The 14,194-nt window shown below is 34.5% G+C and overlaps 1 protein-coding gene across 2 annotated transcripts in view; it reads right to left on the bottom strand.

The window, feature by feature from the left end:
* DIPK2B (divergent protein kinase domain 2B) overlaps positions 1-14,194 on the bottom strand; it is a 102,570-nt gene that overhangs the window by 11,350 nt on the left and 77,026 nt on the right. For both annotated transcript variants that reach the window (XM_074300797.1, XM_074300798.1), the window contains exon 4: positions 6,750-6,923. In XM_074300797.1, coding sequence (XP_074156898.1) covers positions 6,750-6,923 — 174 coding nt within the window. The remainder of the gene's footprint in view (positions 1-6,749; positions 6,924-14,194) is intronic.

Genomic DNA, 14,194 nt, shown 5'->3' with positions numbered 1-14,194 from the left:
TTATTTACAATTAACTCTGAGCCTGAGACCTATAATCGGACAATCAAAGAGAACCTAAGCATTTGCAAGGAGAACCCAGTAATTACTTCACTCCTACAGTAAATGCTGATGAAAAGCATTCACAACGCCCCATAAACTGATACCGTAAATACACAAGGCACTTGTAGTTAGTTGTTAGTAAAAGTTCTAAGTTCTAATAACTTCTTTATTCATAAGAATTCTAAATTCTAGTAATGTCTAAGGGTAATTAGTTCATAAGAATTCTAAATTCTAATAACTTCTAACAATTTCTTGCTAGTTCATAACAATTCTAATAACTTGTGTGAGTTATTAATTCATAAAAGCTTTAAGTTTTTAATAATTTGTTATTAGATCTTTCTTAGGAGAATGGAACTAGATCTGGGACTCTCAACAAAATAGCATCTCCTCAATTCTGATAGATTCCTCATCCTTCCATAGGGACCTTCACAGCCTTTCCTTTACCTCCTATACAGATATATGCTGCCAATGGAGCTGAAGAATGGGGGGGGGGGGGAAGGTTTTTTTGTTGTTGTTTTTTTACCACCAGAATCCTTGGTACAATCCAATAGTTGACCATCAGAAACATAGTTTTGTTAGTGGAAATTCCCCTAACAAAGATACTTGCCATCTGCTTTGTGGCTGCACCCTCTGGATCAATGGCCATCTCTATAAAATGTGCAGCTGAAAACTGTGTATGTATCCTTAGAACAGGAGCTCAGTGAAAGCAAGAACTATATTTTCTCTTTACATTCCCAAGGCTTACCACAGCAATTAGCACATGGTAAACACTCTAAAATAGCTAATCCTGGAGTCAGAAAGACCTGGATTCAAATTTGACCCCAGATTAGCTGTATGATCCTGGGCAAGGCACTTAATCTCAACCTTAGTTTCCTCAACTATAAAATGCAAAATAGCACCTAAATTGTTGTGAGGACCAAATAAGCACTAAGCACAGTGCCTGGCACATAGTAGTGCTATATAAATGCTTAACCTCCCATTTAACAAATACTTTTTCATCTATTCAAGTATTTGTGGTGTCACACTGTGGTTTCATTTTTCCCATAAAATGAGCACATATTGGGACTATAAAACAATCAATACCCTGACATTTTGGTGAGTCATTTTTAATCTTGAGACCTATCGTGACAGCTAGGTTGCAGAGTAAAAAGCGGGTTGGATCTGGAGTCAGGAAAGGCTGAGTTCAGATCCAGACTTGGAAACTTAAATTAGCGGTATGATATTTTAATCTCTCAGTTTCCTCAAAAGTAAATAAAACAGTAAATGCTGCCGATAAATTAGAGACAATAACACATCAATTAATTGAGTAATTAATGGCTTGATGAATTAAAGGGGTTGTTGTGAACATCAAATGAGATATTTATAAAATGCTTGGCACATAGTAGGAGCTTAATAAAAGCTTCTTTCTTTTTCATTTAGACTTCCATTATTGTAGTAGTATTCTGAGATCTTGCACTGCTTTAGAAGGAAGTACTTTTGGATAATTGTTGGATGGCAACACCCTTTCTCTTTGATATATACATACATACATCTCAGGGTGAAAGATCCTGATCTGACACTCAAGAAATGTCTTTAATCCTTATGATCCTCTTGTTACAGAAACCACATGGGTGATCCTTTTCTTTCTCCAAGCATGTTTAGGCTTTTCTTAGCAAAGATACTGGAACAGTTTTCCATTTCCTTCTCTAGCTCATTTTACAGGTGAGAAAACTGAGGCAAACAGGATTAAATGACTTGCACAGGATTGCATAGCTAGTTAAGTATCTGAGTTCCAATTTGAATTCAGGAAGATGAATTTTCCTCATTTCAGCTTTGGGGCTCTATCACTGTGCCCTATAGCACCTCACAACCCTTCTCCTTTATAACTGCTCACAAGAGTAGCTTCTTCTACAAGAGTTCTTCCTCATCTTAGCTCCAGAACTCAATTAGAAACCATACTCGATCCTTTCAAGGTAAAAATGGGTATATTCACACATTAGCAGGATAATATTTAATCAAATTGATGAGAATAAGTTCATGTTAATGCCAATTCTTTCTTTCCCTCCTCCAACCCCAGTTAAAAGGAAAGTACAAAAAGTTAAAATATCAGAAGAGTTTAAAAAAATTCATTTGCTCTCATTTAGAGGCACAGCAGGGCAACTTCTTAGACATGAATCCATCCTCTTGAGGTCCAGATAGCTCAGATACATTTTACAAATTTATTTCATTATCTGCCCAATAACTCTGGGAAGTAGGTACATTTTGTAGGTGAGGAAACTAAGCTAGTTATAGGTTGAGTTACTTGACCAGGACTACATACCAGTCTGAGGCTGGATTTGAACTCAGTTCTTTCTGAGTTCAATACCCTTAAAATATTTGAACTAGTCCTATTCTTTTACTTCTGTCTCATAGAAACTGTGGAGTATAAAAATTCTCTCAAACCCTGTACTGAATTTATTTCATAGGATTGAAGCATCTTGTATGTTTTCTTAGCACCAGAATAGAAAATATGTTTTATGGTTTTTCTTCTTTAAAAGTATTCTAGGAACTTTATTATTAATAGCTGGTTAAATTATTCCCTTTCTTCTAGTAGCAATTTCCTTTCATTTTTATTCTCCAATTGAAAACAGATATATTTTAGTACATCAATTCTTTATTTTACAGTGAGGAGGAGTTTCAATGGCTCATGCAAGTGAGTCTAAATAAATGATTTGGTTGAATAAAATTTTTAGCAAATTGAAGGAATTATACAAATTACACTTACAGAGGATTAGATTTTAAAATAATCAAATGGAGAGCAGCCTGAGTACCAGAATCTTTAAATATGAAGAAAAGCTCTTAAAAATAATTAATCCAATACCCAGAAAGTGCACTTATTTTCAAGAGACAGAAACAATAAGAAAGGAAAGTAAAACTAATGATACAATTTAAAAATAGTAAGCATTTTGTGAACAGAAATTTAAGGGTAAGAAATTAAGAGTAGTAGAAAGCAGCATGTTATAAAGAGAAATAGTCTAAATTATAAGGTATTTATAAGTTATTGTAGATTCAGAAAACTAAATGTGACAACCAGATTGAAAAAAAAAAGGTTCAGAAGAAAGATTTCTACTTGTTGGAACAAGAGAAAATTTGAAGAGGAGATTTATCTTTAGGAATTTTGCAAGATTTCCAATTAGTTTCCAATTAAGTTTCAGAGATGTCAGTAACTACTATGGATTTGGAAAAGGAAGATTGAATCTGACTTAGAAGTGGATAATTTAGGCTCGTATTTATATTGAGTCTGATAGATTTGTTGGGGGCAACTATAATCCATGGCATGGTGGATTTGGGTTGTAGATTGTAATTGGATGACAATACCTTTGCTGTTGTGATATTTAAAAGTAAAAACTGAACACTGGGTATTAGAAGATCTGAATGAAAGAAGTATTAAACAAACTCTGATAACCTGCCATGAGAATCCCAGGAATAAGAACTGAAACTTTTAGGTATAAGTTTGTATTGAAAAGCTTATATCCAGTTATATATAATTTTACAAAATCTGTGTTAGCTTTTATTTGTAATTAATATGAAATTAAAATCCAAATCCAATTTTCTAATAATTATGTTCAAAGGACTATATATTGTAATACATGTTTATTTATTATTATATTTATGTGTGTGTCTATATATCTATAGACATATATTTGTTGTTCAATCATATTCAACTCTTCATGACCAGATCTGGGGTTTCCTTGGCAAAAATATTGGAGTAGTTGCCATTTCCTTCTCCAGTTCATTTTACAAGTGAGGAAACTGAAGCAAACAGAGTAGTTATTTATTCAGGGTCATATAACTAGTGAGTGTCCGAAAACACATTTGACCTCAGATCTCCCCCAATCCAGTCCCAGCAATCTATTTATTCACTGTGCCAATTAATTGCAGATCTATTTATCTTTTATCTAGTTTGTACATGTACACATGTTATATATATGTATGTATATGTATGTACATAATATATGGGTAGATAATGATATATCCACATATATCTATAATATATGCATGTATATATCTAAATCCATTTACATATTTGCATATGTGTATGCATTTTTCTGGAATGAGCTTATTTATTCAAAACATCTAAAGGTATTTGAGTTCTTCACCTGTTCTTATTTTCCCACTAGATGAAAAGTTGGTACTTCATAGCAATTTATGGAATAATTTGTCTGATATGCAATTCATTACTAGCTGGGTGATCCTGGGCAAGTTACTTACCCCTATTTGCCTCAGTTTCCTCAAATGTAAAATGAGTTGGAGAAGGAAATGACAAGCCACTCCAGTATCTTTGCCCAAAAAAGCCCCCAAGCCAAAGGGGGTCACAACAAAACCAAATATGACTGAAAATAACTGAACAACTGAAAACATTGATTGTCATCCTTATAGAGGAAGGAAAATAACCTTTAGCCCGAGGAATCCTATATAATGGACAAATCATTAGAAATAACATTTCAAGTTCAGTTCTGTAATAAACTTGCTGTGTGACCATTGTTAATTCCCTCTACCTCTCTGAGCAACAATCTCCTTTTTCACATTATGAGGACGGACTAAGCCATAAGTATCCTACTTCTAACAGTTTATGGCTCTCAGCTCTTGTTTTACTATAGTTCTCAAGTAATAAGATAGCTTTGGGGATCTTTAAAAATTATTCCTGTCACTACATGACAGCAACAGGGATGATGAGTTGTTATGGCCAGCCAAGAATGAAATGAGAAATAGATGGATGTGGAGTGAGGTATGATGGTCTGAAGCAAAGTATTCTCCATAGATTAAGTGTATAGCCTAGGTATAGGACTTCTAATATAGGCTGCTTTTTGGGTAAATGTATCTAAATTGGTAACCTTAAAATAACTTTGAAGGACAGTAAAAAGTGATGTCTGTGTCGCTATTCCTGGACCTCCAAATTCAGCCTATGTAGTTGACTCTGAATTTGCATTCTGCCAAGACTAGCAGTGAACCAAAAAAAAAAAAAAAAAAGCTTTAGTCATATGACTTAAGGGCTGCTGCTCACAGACCCCCGGCTTTTTTTTTTTTTTAATCACTCACTTAAAGTGCAAATTGAAAATTTTGTCTTAAAATAGGATGCAATCTCTTCCTTTATAGTTTGGGTTTTATGCCACTCTTATACTTGACTCTCAAGTATGGAAATGAATATTTTGCCAAATATATCAAGACTTCACTATGTTGAGGGCCCACATTCATGCTGGAAGTCTGAGAAGCAAAGAGGTGTTTTTTCTATGGTGTTTTTTCTAGTATTATAGACTTAAACACTATAGAGACTTTTGGAGTCAACTATTCCTTTAGTAAGTGAAGAACATAGGCCCAGAGAACTAAAACGATGTATCTAAGGTCACACAGGAGGGAAGGAAATGGCAGAGTGGGGATTAGAACCTATATACCTTGACTTTAAATCCAGAATTCCTTCTACTGTACCTTACTGCATACTGCCTTTTCTCTTTGTGCTCACACACTTACTGAAAAAAAGTGGATAAATACAAGAACCTGGTATGATTGGTGATTGTTATTGTTCAATTGTTTCATTCATGTCTAACTTTTTGCAATGTCATTTGGGGTTTTCTTGGCAGATATATTGGAATAATAGTTTGACATCTTTTTCATCTCATTTTACAGATGAGGAAACTGAGATAAACAGGGTTAAGGGATTCCCTCAGGGTCACATAGTTTCAAAGAATCTGAGGTCATTTTTGAACCCAGGAAGAGTAGTTTTCCTGTTTTCAGGCTCAATATTCTATACATTGTGCCACTTGTCTGATTTTGATTGTTGGAAGGAAAAAGGGAAAGAAACAAAGGAAAAAACAAAAGAAAGAAGGAAGGAAGGAACGAAGGAAGGAAGGAAGAAAGGAAGGAAGGAAGGAAGGAAAGAAGAAAGAATGAGAAAGAAAGAAAAAAGAAGGAAAAGAAAGAAGGAAGGAAGAAAGAAAGAAAGAAAGAAAGAAAGAAAGAAAGAAAGAAAGAAAGAAAGAAAGAAAGAAAGAAAGAAAGAAAGAAAGAAAGAAAGAAAGAAAGAAAGAAAGAAAGAGAAAGAAAGAAAGAAAAAAGGAAAGGAAAGGAAGGAAGAAAGAAAGAAAGAAAGAAAGAAAGAAAGAAAGAAAGAAAGAAAGAAAGAAAGAAAGAAAGAAAGAAAGAAAGAAAGGAAGGAAGGAAGGAAGGAAGGAAGGAAGGAAGGAAGGAAGGAAGGAAGGAAGGAAGGAAGGAAGGAAGGAAGGAAGGAAGGAAGGAGGGAAGGAAGGAAGGAGGGAGGGAGGAAAGAGAAAAAAGGGAGAAAAGAGGAAAGAGAAAGAAGGGAGGAAAGAAGAGAGGGAGAAAAGTAAGAAAAGGAAGGAAGGAAGAAAAAAGAGAGAAAGAAAAGAAAGAAAAGAAGAAAGGAAAAGCATTTGAGTTGGCAAAGTAATGTAGATTGTACTTTACTTTGCCAACTCAAATGCCAACTCAAAAAAATGATTCTCTTTGGGGCATTTGGTAAGAATGTACAAGACTTCTTGATTTGTGCATCTAGGAGATCCATGTTAAATTTTAATGTGAGCATTTATACGATATCTTGGAAACTTTTAAACGCTACAGAATCAAGTCTTGAATTATCAGTTTGTTGATTGCATAGATTTCATATTACTTGAATTTGAATTCTTTACCTTATGCAATATAAGCATTTGGAGCATTCTGGCTGCAGAGAAACTTACCTGTAACAAGATGGGATGGGTATTGATGGAAAGGGTATAGAGAAGGCGCAATTTGTCCCGCTCAGCAAAATGATCCATGAAGACACTGCCAGCATCTGCCACTTCAGCATATCTCCGGACAATGCGATCTAAGAGCCTTTGTGAGGGACATCGTAGCAATGGGCTAGGCAGACCCTGTAAATTGAAATACCCATGTAGGTGATTGTGAGGATAGTTATATGTCTATGGCTGGAACAGAGACCACTATAACTGGGTTACAAATATTGCAATCTTATCACCCAACTTTCTTTGAGCAATTATTAATATCTTTTGTTCTTACATTACCTACATTTCCCACCATTTACAAGAAAGCTCTTAAAATAAATTTTTAAAAAAGGTTCATAAAATTAATGAATACATCAAAAAAGTCTTAAGTTTATATGTAGTATTCAATGTTTCTGGTCCCCTACCTCTGCAAAGAAATAGGGAGGGATGGGACTTTTCATATCTTTTCTTTGAGGGTCAATTGAGGCAAACAGAGTTGTGACTTGCCCAGGGTCACACATGTACTAAGTTTCTGAGGTGACTTTTTAACTCAAAAGAGGAATCTTTCTTTTTCTATCTCTTTCTTTCTTTCCTTCTAACAATCAAAGGGAGATATAGAATATTTGACCTTGAATCAGGAAGACTTTTTTTTTTTTTAATTTAAAAAAACTTGGGAGGATGGGAGAGGCAATGGGGTTAAGTGACTTGTCCAAGGTCACACAGTTAGCAAGTATTAAGTATGAGGCTGAATTTGAACTCCTGACTTCAGCATCAGTACTGTATCCACTGCATCATCTATCTGTTCCCATTCTTTTCTCAGAGTTTTTATGGATATGTTTTATTTTTACATTATAAATATTTGAAAATCACTGCTAACTTCTAAGAAATCTCTTGTAACATATTAAAATAGTTAAGTAAAGTTAATATTAATTATTATCAATGTGATCCCAGGCAAGTCAATTAACCTCTCTCTTTTTTTATCTCAATAGAATTTTATTTTTTCTAAATACACACAGAGTTTTCAATATTCCTTTCTGTAAGATTTAGTGTTGCAAATTTTTCTCCCTCCCTTTCTTATCTCCTTCCCTCCCAAGACAGCAAGCAATGAAATATAGGTTAAATAAGTGCAATTCTTTTAAACAAATTTCCATATTTGTCATGCTGTGCAAGAAAAATCAGACCAAAAGGGAAAAAAGCATGAGAAGGAAAAAAAACCATACAAATAAAAAAAGGGGCTTCGTTGATCATTCTAATATCACAACAGTCAATTTTGATTGTTTTAATATTCTGATTCTTTCTATTTACATTGTGATATTCATTGTGTATGCTGTTTTCCTGGTTCTGCTAAGTTCATTTTATATCAGTTCATATAAATCTTTCCATGCTTCTCTGTATTCATCATATCTATTATTTCTCCTGGCACATTCATATACCATAATTTATTTAACCATTCCTCAATTGTTGTCATATACTTTGTTTCCAGGACTTTGCTACTATAAAAAGTGCCACTACAAGTATTCTCATTCTATAAGAACCTAAAAAGTATATTTTATTCATTTCTTTGCATAATTCCAAATTGTTTTCTTGAATGTTGCATCAGTTCACAGCTTCATCAATAATGCATTAGCATGTGAATATTTCTGTAACCCTTTCAATATTGCTTATTTCCATATTTGTCATTTTTGTCAGTTTTCTGAAAGTGAGGTGAAATGTCAGGTTTTTAAAAATTTGCATTTCTCTTATCTTAGTATTTTGGGGCATTCTTTCATGACTATTAATAGTTTGTGATTCTGATTGTTCATATTCTTTGATCACTTATTTACTGAGGAATGAATTTTGGTCTTATTTATTTCTGCTAGTTGCCCATATATCTCAGGGATATTTAATACAAAGATTTTTTTTTCTCCCCCAGTCAACTACTTCCTTTTTTATCTTAGCTTTATTCATTTTGTTCATACAAAAGCTTTTTTGTTTTGCTATTGAATTTACCTATTTTTCATAATTGCCATTATCCCTTGATTAAGAATTCTAGAACTAGGAGAAGCATATGATCATCTTTTTTTCTAATATTTTAATAGTATGATCTTTAATATTAAAGCCAAATATCCATTTTGAACTTATTATGGAATATGATGTAAGCGGTGGTCTAAATTTTATTTCCAGAAGACTATTTTCCAGTTTTCCTAGCAGTTCTTGTTAGATAAGGAGTTTTTTTCCTAGCTTATTTATGTTTTCAGGTTTCTTGAACAGTGGATCATTAAATTAAATTTATTTCTCTTTCATTTCTACATTTTGCATTATTTCCTATGATTTTCTAGACATTTTATTCATATAAATCAATTTTGTTATTTTATGTTTAGCATAAAATCTATATATTTATTTTGGTTATGTTAGTAAGATCTAATGTCATGTCTAGTGAATATTTCTTCAGCTACTTGAATTGTTTCTTACTTCTTAAGTAGTATTATTTTATTATATCTATAAAAATAATAAATGTTCCTTGTTAGAATGACTCTCAAATATTTTGTGTATTTTGTAGTTATTCTTGAATCTTTCTTTTCTATTATTGGTTATATGTGTGTATGTATTTTAGCTGAATTATTTTCAGTCTCAACTCTTCATGACCCATTGAGGAGTTTCTTAGCAAAAAATACTGAAGCAGTTTGACATTTTCTTCTCAAGTTCATTTTACAGATGAGAAAACTGAAACACACAGGATAAAGTGACTTGCTCAAGGTCACACAAATAGCGAGATAAGTCTTCCTGACTCCAGAGCTGTGCACTATGGTGCCACCTAGCTTATTACACACTACACATACACAAATACATGTGTTTATGTATACATGATCATGTATATCCATATCCATGTATATGTATATCTATATGTATCTGTGTATATATTTATACATGCATACACACTATACAAATTCTGGCTAATTTTTGTGATTTTATCTTGTAGCCTACAAATTTATTGAAGCGATTAATTTTTCCTTTTTTCTTTTCTGATTTGTTTTTGAGGATTTCCTAAACAATTTAATTTGTTTGTGAATCAATATTGTAGCAGTAAAACAACCCCCCATATATGAGTCATTCAAATAAGCCTTTTGTGAGTTGTTCTTTATGTAACTATATATAATATATGCATATCATATATATATATTAATAGATTACAAAACTTTGTATAACTAAATTCTCTGGAGAATTGCATTATGGTTAGTCTTAGAACAAGGAAAATCCAAGTTCCATTTCCACATCTGACATTTACTATCCATAAAACCCTGAGCAATTTCTTTGTGCTCTAGGCCTTGTATTGTCTTTTACTAATTTTGTTAAAAATTTCCCAATTACATTATAATCTGGTTCTGGCTACCCTAGGGAGTGATGGAGGTCCATAGGTCAGGTGCTTGATACTTCTGCTGTGGGCAGCTCTATTGGAGAGAAAGTATTAAGAGTCCTTACCAGGGTGGTTTCCTTTATTAATGAAATTATAGGTCCAGTTTCTAATTTCTATTATTTTGTAGGTAATTTTATATTTATTTTAAAATCCTAGTTTTGTGTTTGTGGCAGCTCTTTTTGTTGTAGATAGAAACTGGATGTTGAATCGATGCCCATCAATTGGAGAATGGTTGGGTAAATTATGGTATATGAAGGTTATGGAATATTATTGCTCTATAAGAAATGACCAGCAGGAGGAATACAGAGAGGCTTGGAGAGACTTACATCAACTGATGCTGAGTGAAATGAGTAGAACCAGAAGACCACTGTACACTTCAATACTGTATGAAGATGTATTCTGATGGAAGTGGATATCTTCAACATAAAGAAGATCCAGCTCACTTCCAGTTGATCAATGATGGACAGAAACAACTACACCCAGAGAAGGAACACTGGGATGTGAATGTAAATTGTTAGCACTACTGTCTATCTACCCAGGTTACTTATACCTTCGGAATCTAATAATTAATGTGCAACAAGAAAATGGCATTTACACACATATATTGTATCTAGGTTATATTGTAACACATGGAAAATGTATGTGATTACCTGTCATCGGGGGGAGGGAGTGGAGGGAGGGAGGGGATAATTTGGAAAAATGAATAATAAAAAAAAAATCCTAGTTTTGTTGGCATAAAATTGATCTAGTAAATTCTGGTAATTATTTTTTAATTTTTTTCTGGATTTGTTGTGATTTCATCTTTTAACTGATTTCTCTCTTTGAATCATGTTGGCTAAAGTTTTATCAATTATTTAAGGTCATTCAAAGAACCTCCCTTTAGTTTTATCATTTGTATAATCTTTTTGGTTTTCCAATGCACTTTGCAACTTATCTGTTTTATGGGTAAATTTAGCCAATAATATTTAAGATTACAATTATTGTGTTTGTTTTTTGAGTCAATTAGGTGAAGCTATGGATAGAACTTGGAGTCAGGAAGGCCTGAGTTCAAATCCAGTCTTGGACACTTATTGATTGTATGAAAGTTACTTAGCCTTTGTTTACCTCAGTTTTCCTCAACTTTAAGATGGGGAGAATAAACAATAACACCCCCACCTTACAGTGTGATTGTGCAGATCAAATGAGATCCAAGTGAGATAATTTATCAATTATATTTGGAGAACACTTACTGATGAGGTCTTCAATGTTAGATGTGGTTAGCAGAGGAACTGATAAAAATTGAACCCTGAGGCAGGCAGGGAGAAGACGCAGACATCAGTTTAGCTCCATGGTCCCACCCTTTGGGGAAGTGATCAAAGTTATTTCAGATTCCTTTATAGAAATCCCAATCTTGCCCCAGAGGTTATATTTTCCCTATAAAATCTACTTGTGAGCCATCCCATGGCTGCTATCTTCTTTTAGGTCAGCCATCTTGGGCACTCTGCCTTGTGGTATTTCCCCTAACTCCACTCTACTTCCCAACCCCACTTTTCTTCCTTACAGCTAAATGACTCTTTGAGAGTCCTAAGTTCCTTTCAGGATTTAGCCTGCCAGCTAAGGGCATGTGATCCAACCTCATGGGTGCTCCCTTTCTTCTGAGTAATTGTGAGTTCCACTAAGGAACTTATCTGCCATATGCTCTCTCAACTCTATTTTATATTTACCATTCCCGATGTCTACTGTATCCCTTCATTTTGTCTGTAATTTCTTCCCTAAATAAATCTATCTTTTGCCAAAGAAAATGGCCATTGTGAATTCTTCACATGACTGAACCACAGTTTTTGGTGCCTGCCATCATTTGGTGACAAACTCCACATCATAAATCACTCAACCATGGTGCCTGTTTCATTTTAGTGATGGAGTACGAGAGTGCAGAAGTGCTGAACCCTCCAAATATACTGGGGTTCCAAGGCTCACCATATGGCCCATATGGGCCCCTGAAAGTTAAGAATATGGTAGGTTGAATCCAAAAATACATTGGGTTTTCAGGTTGGTTTTGCAAGGTATCTCAAAAGAATTTGTAGGCTTAGATCACCTCCAAATCAAAAAGGAAAAAAAAATTTATTATGTCATTGATTGGCAGGCTAAGTTGCAAAAGGGCAGTTAGCTAATAACAAAGGGAAAGACCTGGACTAAATTCTCTAATGGAACTCTCCATTAACAAAAAGGAAAATGCCATTAAGACAGGCTAAATTCCTAGAGATGCTGTCATAAGATGGGCAGTTCCTGATAAACCCACAATGCCATAAGAGGGGCATCCTAATATCCTAAAGAAATTAACAAAGAAGTGGGGTGCCATTAAGTTCTTTTATAGAAGAAAAATAACCTCGAGGATTGACATCTAGTTGTCTTTCTGATTGGATACAGTAACTGTAAACTCATCATTTTGTCAATTCAAGGAATTCAACAAGGAATTTAAGGAGGACCTACTACAATAAAGGCTATTTTAAAATAACAAAATATCAGCTAAAGGATGAGCTAATGCTGTTAGTACTCTTCCCTGGAGTAGGTTGGATAGTAATTCAAGCCCTCTCCTGTTAATGCTCCTCCCTATGACCTATCCAGCTACCATAGAATTGGGATCTTTATTCACCCCCATCATTAGGTACCATATAAATGCTTGTTCCCTTTCCTTTATCTCTTCATCAAATCCTGTTTTTAAAATTGGGGGTGGGGAAGGAGGGGCAGCTTGATGGTGCAGTGAATAGAGCCCCAGCCCTGAAGTCAGGAAGACCTGAATTCAAATCCAGCCTCAGATATTTAACACTTCCAGGCTGTATGATCCTGGGCAAGTCACTTAACTCCAATTGCCTCAGCAAAAAGAAAAAAAAAAAAAAAATTGGATGTGATTTAATTGCTACAGGGAACTCCCAATGAGGAGCATTTCACAATTCCCCTCAAGCAGATTGGCCATTGCTCCATTATTTATAGTTTTAGAGAGTTGCCTGTAGGCATTCACAGGTTAAATGATTTATTCAGATAACACAATCTGAGGCAGAGTTTGAACACAAGTCTTACTTATCCTGATGGCAGTTTTCAGTCCAGTGCACTATGTTCAGTTTCTTTGGTTTTCCATTATCCTAAATTTTGTCTATTAAACTTTAACTTTAAAAATGTAATTTGTACTTGAGGTAATGATAAGTGCATTAAACATTCTGCAAGTGTATTAAACCTTCTGCAGGCAGCATGGCAAGATTCATCAATAATAGAGTAGAATTAGAGCAGCTGGATAGTGCATTGGATAGAATGTTGAGCTTAGAATCAGGAATACTGCCTTTCCTGAGTTCACAACTGACCTCAGCCACTTATTAGCCATGTGATCCTGAGCAATTCACTTAACTCTGTGTGCCTCAGTTTCCTAATCAATAAAAATGAGCTAGAGAAGGAAATGGCAAGCCACTCCAGTATCTCTGCAAGAAAACCCCAAATGGGGTCACAACTGAACAACACAACAATAACAAACGAACAAAGCAAGATTTCTAGCGTGCTGGGTAGATGCTCTATGGAAAATGTATGGGGTCATGAAGAGTCAGACACGACTGAAAAATGACTGAACAACTGAACAGTAGAATTGAGCCTTTGACCCTTTACAAGCCATAGTTTTTCCTACTTCAGACATTAGCTCACTCATCTCTCTGTATGTATGTGCACTGCTTTGCTAATCCATTGAATGTTGGGTGAGTTTCTTTGGAGAGCTTTAAGGAATAGCCTTAAAGAATAACTTTAAAGAATTTGTAGGTTGAATCTTCACCCATACGCTAGCTTCAGTGGCCTCACAGTGATATCCAGCATGTTCTTCAACTCCATAATGAAGCCCCCATGGCAAAGTTTATCATAGGTTGAACTCTTTTTTAAAAATGAGCACAATTTGTCCATAGCTTGCTTTATTTGGAACAATCTGATTCCCATCTCCACATGCACACCCACATGCCCTATTCTTTTCTTTCTAGCCCAGAACTTTTGATTCTACTTTTACTTTAAGTAAATT

This window comes from Sminthopsis crassicaudata, chromosome 3, assembly GCF_048593235.1.
Source record: "Sminthopsis crassicaudata isolate SCR6 chromosome 3, ASM4859323v1, whole genome shotgun sequence".
NCBI lineage: Eukaryota > Metazoa > Chordata > Mammalia > Dasyuromorphia > Dasyuridae > Sminthopsis > Sminthopsis crassicaudata.
Note: the sequence above shows the minus strand (reverse complement) of the source record. Positions and strands in the feature narration are given on the sequence as shown.